Here is an 11653-nt window from a genome sequence, read left to right as displayed (position 1 = left end):
ATGGGAAATCTGTGTCCATGCTTATTCCCTGCCCTAAAATAAACAAGAGATCTGCAAAGAATTTCCTTGCACTATTTGGCCAGGGAAAGCAGCAGCTGGAGGTGCGTGAGGATGGGAAGGCATATAGGAAAGGGAGTAAAAGAAGGCTGCTTCTAATGAAGCTTTGTCTCACTAGTCTCCAGAGCCCAAGCATTCTATTAGGAAAGAAAGCCACAAATGAGGAGAGCCGGTGATTAAGAATACACGCATGTGAGGACAAGGAGACACACACCTTTCCGGATCCCGAATCTTACCTTTCATTTGGATTAAAAAACAACAACAATAGAAATCCTATCTTCTAGAAATTCAAAGTGGATTACGTATTAAAATGAATGAGCGCTGTGAAGGAATAACTGTGAGAAATGAGAAAAGCAATTATCCTCGGAGGCAGAAATTTTCCTCTTGCTTCAGTGCCGCGTGCTAAGCAGGCAATTGCAGCCATTTTCTCTCAGGTGATTTTTAGTACTGAGTTCCCAGTGCTGCCCAGGGGTGCCGTGGTCTCAGCTCACCTGCAGGAGCTGCACACTGCTAAAGATGGATGGAGAGGGACCATTCTGTTAGGCAGGACGGGCCTCGGGAGGGAGACACGTTACTCCAAGGAGGCAGAAATCAAGAGAAATGAGGCAGCAATTGCATGATGTTGCTTGTGCTAAGTACAGAACATTAAAAAAGAAAAATTTAAACGGCACTAATGCAATCAACTCAATGGCATCTCATCATTAATTTTAGGAACTCGTGCAGTTAGAGCAGTTTTCCCCAGTGAAAAGGCCTGAAAATCCCGAAGGGTGAGTGCACCTCCCATGGTGGTTTCTGAAACAACCATACTTGATATACAAAGATTAACTGAGGAAAAATTAATTTCTACTTTTTTTTTTCTGCAGTGGAAGTAGCTCCGTAAAGGAACGATAGGTTGAGAACATTGCCAAGGAATTTTTGTAAATATAACAGAATGCACGTATTTCCCGGATCCAGTCTCATCAGCCCATGTGGAAGAGATGAGGTTGGTGTTCGCTGGGGGAGGATGTTGATCAAGGATCATCTTCTTTGTAACATCTGAGAACAAAGCTCACCCCACCTCTGCCAGTGGGGCGGGTTCCCTGGTCTCCTTAGTAGCTGTTTGCTAGAGAAAATCAAAGTTAAGACACAGAACACACAGAACACCAAGACGCCAAGCTCATGGCTATCTGGACACTGTGGCTACCTCAAGTCTCATATTGTTCCCACCCACCCCCTTTCTGCAATGCTCATATGCCTCTCCCTAGCTCAGTGGTTTTCAACCTTCCTAATGCTGCAACCCTTTAATATAGTTCTGGGGAACCTCCATCCATAAAATTATTTTCATTGTTACTTCATTAACTGTAATTTTGCTACTGTTACGAATTGTAATGCAAAGTCCTATGTTTTCTGATGCTCTCAGGCGACCCCATTGAAAAGGCTGGTTGACTCCAAGGTGGGGTCATGACCCACAGGTTGAGAATCATTGCTCCAGCGGCTCCTTACTAAAGGTTAAGTGGTTATGAGGCCGCAGGCAACGGAGAATCAAAAGCTGTTGTTTTAAGCTCTTGGCCAAGTAGTGGCGCCTGTAGCTTGCCTCTGACAGCTCCAGCGGCAGCTGAGGGTGGACTGTCTTCGACCATCTGGAGAGTTTAATGTGTTCCATCCATCTCCTGCCAACGTGCTTTGCCAGAACTGGGGTCACTGTGCTCTGAGACCTTTGAGGTGGTGTTCAAGGGAGCTGTGCTCTGTGGCCTCTTTGCATCCGTCTCACAGGTGCGCTTGTGCCTTTTCCGGCTGATGCTATTTTTCTTGCCCCCTGTAGGTTCTCACCCGCACAGCTATTATTACTTGCTTGTTGCTGCATGTTGCTGATTCATACTCATAGGAAAAAGTAATTTTTGTCTTCAACACCTCTTCCCTGTCATTTAAGGCATATGTTAATGAAAGGCAGATTTTGGCACCTACTCTCCTCTATAGCTCTGAGGCCATAATACAGGTTCATTTAAAAAAAGAAGATGCAAGGGTTCTTTTGCTTCTATATCTATAACCATACGCAAGCCAGCGTGCAGGGTACCTTTGCGCCTTTCAAAGCCCAGACCATATTCCAAGAAAGGATCCACATTTCATGTTTGAATTGGCATTAGTGTGGCATTCATGTACGTACAAGGTTTTAAATAAGATGTTTCACGCATGCTTTATTTCTGACACCTCCTGACTTCACAGATTTTTAGGTTACAGTACAGCCAAATCCCTCAGACGATGTTTTAAGGGCCTTTTCCCTTCCTTGAAGCACAGAATTTTCCTTTTAACTTAAAGTGAGGAGTGTACACGTGCTGTGTGCTGTGCTAGGGGGATGTCAAGTGCAAGGCCGAGCCTGCGGGGGTCTCAGGGGCGGGAGTAGGGGGTTGGGGTGGGACACAGCTGAGCAGACTCAGAAAGCTGCAGAGAACTGATTGAGGACTTTTTGCTTTGTCATTCCTCATGGGTCACCTCCTTTCCTACCTTTCTATTTTATAACCCAGACAAGCATGACCTAGTTTTTTTCACTGAATCTTCGAGGAGCAAGATCCTTGAGAGTTCTCTAGGCCAAACTTCCACCAGCTCTGCACCTGATTCAGAGGCTCTCTTCCTCAGTGTCTTTCCCAGCAGCCAGTGAGCCCAGAAATGAAAAGGATTTTGGAGTTGGGCAATTCCAGGTCTACATTCTGACTCTGCCACTTAATACTGCTAATATCCTGGGCAAGTTACCGAGTATTTCAGAGCACCAGTCTCATCTGTTAAATGGCCCCAGTAACAGCTAATTCACAGGCTCTTGGGACCCAAATGAAGTACCTACTGTATACAAGATCAGCACTCAGAGCTGAATGGAGAGTAGCGAAGTGGTTCAATGGGACCTGGAACCTATTCTTTTCCTAGGAGACTCCTAGGCAATACCTTTCCCACAGCACAGTCCTGTTTTTCTCTCAGTGTCTCAAAAGCCATTGAAAAAGTACACGTGGAGTGCTGTGCACGCTGCCTTGTAGACTGTAGACGCTATTATTAATAACAACACCTCACATATTCAGTACTTGGAATTTACAATGTGCTTTCACAAGAGGGGAAAGCACCCTTAACGTGTCATCTACTGATGACTAACAGAGGCAGGCAGGAGGGGCAGAGGCTCTGAAAGAGGACTATTAGCGATGCAAATGTGAAGTCCTCTGCTCCTGTGAGGAGCAAAACACCAGAACCAATTAGGTAACAATGCTGATCTTCTCAAGCTTCAGAACTTCATGAGTTGGAAAAGCACAGAGGTGGGGTGAAGGAGTTTAGGGAGAGAACGAGATGATGCAGATGGTTCATGTGACTCTGGCTTTTGTCTCCTGGAAGGTAGCTATTTTCACACACCAACTAGTGTGTAGCAATGGTTTACAAGTACTTAATGGTAGAAATCAGGATGTGTCTGCACAAGTACATTAGCAGAAGTCAATGGCAACTGAGTGTTCCAGTGCACAATGGGAGACGTGTAACAGAAACACCTAATGAACATCCTCACAATCTTCTCAAGCAGAGCTTCATGGGAGGATGCTTCCAGGTAGACAGTACTCCAAAGTCACTTTCAGAATTGGTGAAAATAGAAAGTGTACTTTCAACCAATGTGGAAGGTGAAGGAACATACCTTTTTCTGTTGGGGAAAATGGACTCTATGAAGTGTGGCTCCCTTGGAAGAAGGATTTTTAAATATCAGCTTCTGCTAACCATAGTCTGGCTTTATGGATATGTGTGTATGTGTGTGTGTGGGGGGGTTAGAATTCCACATAGTTATCAGATATTTTAGGCTAATACCCAAACAGATATAATTGTTGCACCTCACAGTTTCTTAGTATTTACAGGCAAATTTCGAAATGACCCTTACCTTGGCTTTCTCTGCTTAGATTTCTTTTTAAAATCTACATTTCTGTCTGGTAGCAAACCTGAAAAAGGAGGCTGACGCAGGTAGGCTAAGTGGGAAAAAAAAAACAAACCCAGATCCGACAACAGAAGATAGGGCGTGGTGAGGGGAGTGGGATCTGGGGGAGGGGTACTGTGGGGATGTTCAAGGATTAGGAGAGTGGTGCTGGAGAGAGCCCAAGACAGCCCAGTTTGTGTCTCAGAGTCCAAATTTGGTTGATGTATTTTTGAAGCTTTTAAAGGTTAACTCACATGCTGTAATACATTATAGAAAGATATGAAGCTCAATTTTACTGTGCCAGTCAAGAGGCTGGCTTGAATCTGCTATTTAGAACTGAGAGAGACAGTACAATTTACATGTGTGAGAATGTGAGAATAATTTTACCTTCTGTTGTTTTTTAAAACCACCTTGGGCCATGGTTTTTAAATGGAGACACGAGAAGATCTGTTGGGGTTCCCATAGCAACATTTAACTTATCTAAACTGCCCTGTTGTATATAATACTTTCATGACTGTCTTGGCTTTTAAATGTAGACTTTAATTATGAAATACAAGTGAGTTAAGAGTCTTGGGCAAATTCTGACTCTTTCATTTACTGATGTGTGCATATTTAAACAGAAATGGTGACAGCTGTATTTCTATGGATTTGCCACCAAAGGCAAATTTACTCCAAAAGGGCCTGTGGTTTTCCTCATCGATGATCATAGACCTCATTCCAGTTTATACGCCATAGACAAGTCTTCAACAAACCTCTCTAGATCTGTTTGTAAAACACCGTGGCTGGAATGAACCAGAAATCAACCAATCAACTTGGATGGCTCTAGTTCAGGGACTAGAAGTCCTGTCCTCATGGTGCTACTCCGTTTACAAGCTGACTTGCCCCAGCTCTCTGCATCATCCCTCACTAACTTCTATACAGATGGATCTAGCTTGAATACTTTGAGAACAGAGAATCAAGGACTAGCCTGAGCCCACCTCCTCCCAGAATGCTGATCCTGCCCCATTCTCCCTCCCACCCCCCAAAGCTGTTCTCTCCACCCAGGAGTGAGTGACTCCTGATACCTGCCCTGTGTGCTGTGATAATGAAGTAAGAACTGAATGGTTTTCCTAAAGATAGTTCCTTAGGCACTTTGCCTGACTCTATCTGCTCTGGAAATACCATCAGTTAAGCTGTTCTGTCCCAATAGGCCCCCAAAATCAACCTGTTATCAAACTATGGGGATACAATTTTGTGCCCCAAATCAAGTCTGGCCATTGTCTTCAATAAGTCAATTACAAGAGGCAAACTTGCTAGGTGTGGCGGTACATGCCTTTGATTTCATCACTAGAGAGGTAGAGGCAGGTAGATCTCTGTGAGTTCAAGGCCAGCTTGATCTATAAAGCAAGTTCCAGGTCAGCCAGAACTAGAGTATGACCCTGTCTCAACAAAACAAACAGCAAAGCATCAAACTGAAGTGAAAAACAGAGAAGATTCACTTAGTGTGGTCACAGTGGAAAAGGGACAGAGACTCAGAGAAATCCCAAGTTGATTTGAATCTTCAAGAATGAGATTACAGTTTAAATAGAGGGCCAAGGATGGGTACGTCTAAGCAGTGTCATCGATGTGTGGGCCACCATTGACACACCCTTGTCTGGACTTCAGTCTTGTCCTGTAGGTGGCTAGGAGTTGTTAGAACTGTGTGGAATCTCTCTCTAGGAGACAAGTCCCCCTCTGGCTGGTACCCTTTCCAGCTCCCAGCATGAGACTCCTGGGGAAAGCACCACTTCTTTGGGGTCCAGTGTTTCAACAGTCTGACAGTGAGACTGAGGGACACAGATATCTCTTTGGAATATCTTCAATTTCTATTGGGTTATAAACCCACAACCCCAAACAGTTTAACTAAGTAATTTTATTAAAAAGTCTCACACCTGGAAATCTGAGCACTCTGGACACCAGGGCAGCAGGATCACTGTCCTGTGCAGAGGCTAGCCTGGGCTTTATAGGTCTGGAGGCTAGGGCAGTGGGATCACTGCCCAGTTCTGAGGCTAGCCTGAGCTATGAGTTAAGATTGTTTCAAACAAGCAAACAAATAAGGTGGGAAAAACTTTTGGATCTATATTTTCCCCGGCCACTGCTTTCAGAGGACTGTGCATTTCTTCCCAGTGACTTTTCTCATCTGCCCTTGCTTAGATCAGGGTTACAGAGACTACACCTTGAGAGGCCTGCTTTGACTGTACATCCTCAGGTCTCTATTTAAACCTTCAGAACCCCAAAGACTGGCCTTGGGAAGGGGGGAATCTCTTGATTTCTCTGTCCCTGTTCTCAATGTGTCCTTATGGAATAAGTCTCCTTTTCTATTTTCCACTTTAATTTGGCTCTTTTAATTAGCTTTACTGAAGATGAGTAACCAGATCTGACTTGGGGCACAAGTAGTGAACCCACACTTCGATAACATATAATGAAAGTATTCAGTAAACACGACATAACAGGGGACTTGTTTTAGGAACTCTGTCTTTTAGAACGAGGGATTTGGAAGCCAATATATTTTCTTTCTGAAGCAAGGGAGCAAATACATTTCAAGTTGTTAGGAGAATTTCGTTGAATAAATGCCTTAGTTTAGCAGTGATAAAATACCCTGACAGTGAGGCTGGAGAAATGGCTCACAAACACCTAAGACTCAGGCTAGCATCCGATGCTCTCTGAAGGCAGAGATAGATACCAATGGCCTCTGCAGATACTGGGCATGCACATGGTGCAGACATACATTCTGTCAAAATCCCTTTACTTAAAAAAACCAAACTCCAACAGAAGCGATTTAGGGAAGAAAAGGTTTATTTTAGCTCACAACTTCGAGTTACAGTCCACCCAGTTACAGCAGGAAGTCACGGAGGCAGGGACTTGAAGCAACTGGTCACACCCACAGTCAAGAACAGAGAGAGAAGGAATACAGGTGTGCCAGGGCTCAGCTCACTTTTCCCACACTTACTCGGTCCAGGGTCCAAACCCCAGGGGATGGTACTGCCCGCAGCAGGCAGGTTTTCCCACATCAATTAACACAAGACAGACTCTCACAGACAACTGACATCTGAGACTCTTCCCCGGTGATTCTAGATTGTCCCAAGTTGACAATTAAAACTAGCCACCACAGCAGAACAGTGTCTCAAAGATGATCTGCATATCTAAGACTAGCCTGGAAGTGATGTTAACAAGGACCGCACTTCCCCATTTTTTGGGAAGGAAGAGAAACTAAAGTTGTATTTCAGATGCTAGTGTGTGTAGGGGGGAGGGAGTCGAGAGAAAATAGATAAGAACAAAAGAAAACGCAGTAACCCTTCATCCTGGGCTTCCGAGTTCCCCTAAGAACAAGGCACACCGCTTCTGCTATCAGCTGACAGCAGAGGGCAGTTTGACTGCTTTACCACACCCAATAATAAAGTAGATAATTTTTCTACTTCTGAAACAAGGACGGGTTACAAACTATATGCCTTATATCAGCTCCTTAATTCAAAGTCATACAAGTCAAGGGAACATGGTTAGATGAAACAAAACCAAACATATTTCAAGTTCTGAAAACCCAGAGGGTGGGACACTCTTTCAAGTCACGCCTGTGTTTTTAAAATGTCCAAAGAGCGCTGACAGCAGACCAGCAGAGCTGCGGATGCTCTTCTGCTTGTCTTTGGAAAAGATGCCTTTGAACAGTATCACGCCCTGGTTTTGTACTTTAACACGACATGTAGTTCAGTCTTGAGAATGCAGTGAATGCTAATTTGTGCTCTGTGGAGTCCAGGGCGATGGTTTCTGGAATTTTCCTTGAATCCACACTCGGTGCATTTGTACTTGCTTTTTCCTATTAACTTGCAAGCGATGATCAACCAGATTTTGCTTTTCAAGTAATCCAGCCTCGCAGAACATACGGTGGATTTCCCCTTTGAGACAAGAGTGGCAGTCAATAATACAGCATGTGGTGGGGAGAGAGGGGTATGGACCAATGGAATGCCATGGAGGGCTGCTCATCTGATTCATTTATACCAAGAAGCTCTAGAGCTGAGTGAACGAAACCTACAAAACCAAGTGGAATCCTTTTATCCACCACATCCATTGCAGATAGGCTGCTGGGTCAGCCTGATCAGGGTAAGTTACTGTGAGCTGAGCTGTGGCTACTACTTTGCATATTTTGAAATGTGCCTCCTTTCTGAGCCTTTACTTTGCAATGACCCGAGATCACGTATTTTAAAAGGCTCTATTAAGTTTGGAGAAATCCCTGAATGCACAGTTCACCTGGTGTTGTCAGAAGTACTTGCTTAAGACAAGAAATTGACTACTGAGATCTCATTTTCTATAGACGTATACAAATAAAATTCTTCCCTCTGGCTGTGGCATCTTATCAACTTCTTTCATATCCAGGCTAATGCTAACTCCCAAATTACACCCTGCACCTTCTCTCCAGTGTAAGAGCGGAACAACCGACTCTTTAAATGCAGTTTTAACTGGAAAAATATTAAAAGGAAAAAGACCATTGCACACTTCTATGTGGAACTACTGTAAGTACCAGGGCATGAAGACGTCTGGTGTTTAACCAGCACTGAGGCCTCATACACACAGCTTATATGTGTATCCCTGCAAACAGATGTTTGAGAGTTTTCACGGCTCGCCGCTTACCCTAGGCTAGAGGGATCAGCATACCTTTTGTAAAGAAATAGGCTCTGGTACCATCTCCTCGGACATAAAAATTTTCAGATAAACAACGCCCTAAAATATAATAAAGGGAAGAACTTGATATTCCATTAAAAGACAATATAAACCCAAACAATCTGACATGATTTTGTTTTGCTGTTTTTTGTTTGCTTTTTTGTTTTTTGTTTTTTTGTTGTTTTTTCAAAACAGGGCTTCTCTATGTAGCCTTGGTTGTCCTGGAACTCTCTCTGTAGACCAAGCTAGCCTTGAACTCAGAGATCCACTTGCCTCTGTCTTTTAGTGCTGAGATTTAAAGGTATGCACCATCTGGCATACTACTACCTTTTAAACAATTTTAAAATTATGTATATTTAAAATTGTGTATTATATACTAATATTAAATAATAATTATACTAATTATTTTACATTATGTATCTGTGTCTTATGTGTATATGGACGTATGTGTGGGTGTCTGAGGAGGCCAGAAGAAGGTATTAGATCCCCTGGAACTGGAGCTTTAGGTGCTTGTGAGCTACCTGATGTGTGCTGGGAACAAACCCCCTTCTTCTTCAGTAACAGTACACACTCCTAACCACTGAGCCACCTCTCCAGCTTGTTACCATTTTTAAAGCGAAGCTGAGCATTGTCGTATCTTCCATGATCCCGAAACAACAGCATCCCTCCAGGCTTCAGCAACCTGGATAGTCGGTGGACAACAGCTTGCATCCTTTGAAAATAAAGTGAGATAAGCTAGGTAGAAATGTTTCATATGCTAAGGTCAATTCAACCTTCTCAGAGACACGATAAGAAGATATCAACAAGCCAAAGGAACCATACATGTAAAAGAAAAAATAAAAAACACAAAAGCATTTTGTATTGAAGGAACCAAATTCAGAAGTCTCAAGTGTTTCAAGAACTGGGAACATCAGAGCTTGATGTCTCATGTCAAAGCTGAACCACAAACCACAAACCTGGTACAGTGGTGCTTACTGTGACCCCAGACTCTGGGGCTACAACAGGAGGATCATGAGTTTGAGAGCAGCCAAGGCTACATACATAGTGCAACCCTGTCTCCAACCAACCAGACAACACACACACCCATCTGCTTATGTTTCTGTCATTAAATAAGGTAGGAGACAAAGGTAAAGGAATTTCATCTTTTTCTGTAAAATAAAACAGTATGTTAGAACCACCCCAAATTCATATAGCTAAATAAATCTTTTTTTCAAGTTACTCCATCTCCTTCCTTCCTTCCTTCTTCCTTTCTTCCTTTTTTCCATGAGTGTGCGTGCATGTCCACATGTATATGTAAGCCCAAACTTGACATCAGGCAGGGTCTCTCCTAGAATCCAGATTCTGACTAATTTAACTAGCCATTTCGCTTCTGGATCCTGTCTCTGGCCGCTGAAGGCCAGGATTACAGGCAGCATCCATGCCTGCTTGGTTTTTTGACCTGGGTCCTAGGAATCTGACCTGGGGTCCTCAGGCATGCACAGCAAGTGCTTTATCTGCTGAGCCATCCCTTCCATCCCTGACTTCATTAGTAAGATGAAAGGTACCCTGATCCTCTCCAGATGGAGATTATTTCCCTCTCTTTCTATCCTATCCATGTGGTCACCAATCTTTTTTTGTCTTCTTACTTCTCCCTTTTGCTGTTTTCTCTGTCTCCCACTGGCGGGTCCTTGGGACAATTACCTTCCCAAGCCCAGAAGCAGAATCACTTTCTAATAATATACTACATTATCCTTCTTGGTAATTCTTCATGGATGTTACCAATGAGTTATCTGACTTCCAACAACGGTCTGGTCAAATCACATCACTGTCAAAACAATATCAAGATTTTAATCCAGAGGGCAAAGGTTTAATTCTTACAGGGCTCTTAGTGTGAATCTTTCCAGTGACGTTTCTACTGCTTTCTAACCAAAAGCATCTCTTCCAACCAAACACTGAGGTATGCTGGCTCTGTGTCCCGTACCTTTGTATTTATGGTTTCCTCTCAAGAAAAAGACTTCTTTTTTCCTTACCCTTGGCCTGCTTCGACTGTAGTCACATCCAAATTCCCAGCTCAACACCAAGAAGCTCTCGCTTCCTTCTTGCTAATTACCCATTCTGCTTATGTAGCATGCAATCAAATATGACCCCTTTAAATAGATTGCGACTTAGTATTTTAGGTTCTGTGTTCATGGCCTATGTTTTATGGGCCAGGGACTGAAAAGATTTAGGTCTTTTGCTGAGTGACAGGCTTTAGTTCCCCACAGAGCTCCACTGGAGAGAACTCAGGGCGCCAACAGAGAATGCCCACCAGCGTCCAGAACTTTTGCCACTGACTGGTGTGGGAGGGAAGGGAAAAAGTAGACTACAGGACAAGTCTTTGTTGTTTCTTTTACTTTTGTCTGATTCTGGCTTTAAGACAGGGTTTCATACTGCACCCCAGGCTAGCCTTGAACTTGCAGCAGTCATCCTGCCTCAGCCTCCTGAGTGCTAGTGTTACATACATAAGTCACCACACCCAGCTCTGCTTTATCAAAGCCACTTAAAATTGCTGAGGTGATCTTATTTTGAAAAGATGAAGAGATTAGCTCAGATAACCTATATATTCCTTTCAATTAAAACAACATTCATGGCTGCCAACATGGCTCAGCAGGTAAAAAGCATGTGCCATGAAAGCCTGGCAACTTGAGAGGGACACATGTGAGGATGAAGGAGAGAACCAATACCACAAAGTAGTTGTCTGGTTGCCATATACATGCTGTGGGACACACAGGAGCACATACACATCACACACATGCACACATACACAGTCACACATAACACACACACATGCACGTAGTCATACATGCACAAACACACATTCACACACATGTACACACATATAATATACACATACATATCACAGATACAATTTAAAAATCCTAAAAAACTACGTTTAGTCGACTAACAGGGTGAAATCCAGCTTCTGCCATGTCAAAAAGAAAGCAGATAGAAAGAAAATAAAAGCCGCTAATGGAAATAAATCTAAACAGATAAGAAATA

At 43.3% G+C, this 11653-nt stretch overlaps 1 protein-coding gene across 1 annotated transcript in view; it reads right to left on the bottom strand.

The window, feature by feature from the left end:
* Positions 1 to 6760: 6760 nt before the first annotated feature.
* The window catches only part of Mettl8 (methyltransferase like 8), an 84315-nt gene continuing 79422 nt past the window's right edge, over positions 6761 to 11653 (bottom strand). Inside the window, 4 exon segments of the mRNA XM_028762963.1 lie at positions 6761 to 7872; positions 8630 to 8653; positions 8655 to 8695; positions 9241 to 9347. Coding sequence (XP_028618796.1) covers positions 7648 to 7872; positions 8630 to 8653; positions 8655 to 8695; positions 9241 to 9347 — 397 coding nt within the window. The 3' untranslated portion in view covers positions 6761 to 7647.

Source organism: Grammomys surdaster, unplaced genomic scaffold (genome assembly GCF_004785775.1).
Source record: "Grammomys surdaster isolate TR1022 unplaced genomic scaffold, NIH_TR_1.0 136, whole genome shotgun sequence".
NCBI classification, from domain to species: domain Eukaryota; kingdom Metazoa; phylum Chordata; class Mammalia; order Rodentia; family Muridae; genus Grammomys; species Grammomys surdaster.
Note: the sequence above shows the minus strand (reverse complement) of the source record. Positions and strands in the feature narration are given on the sequence as shown.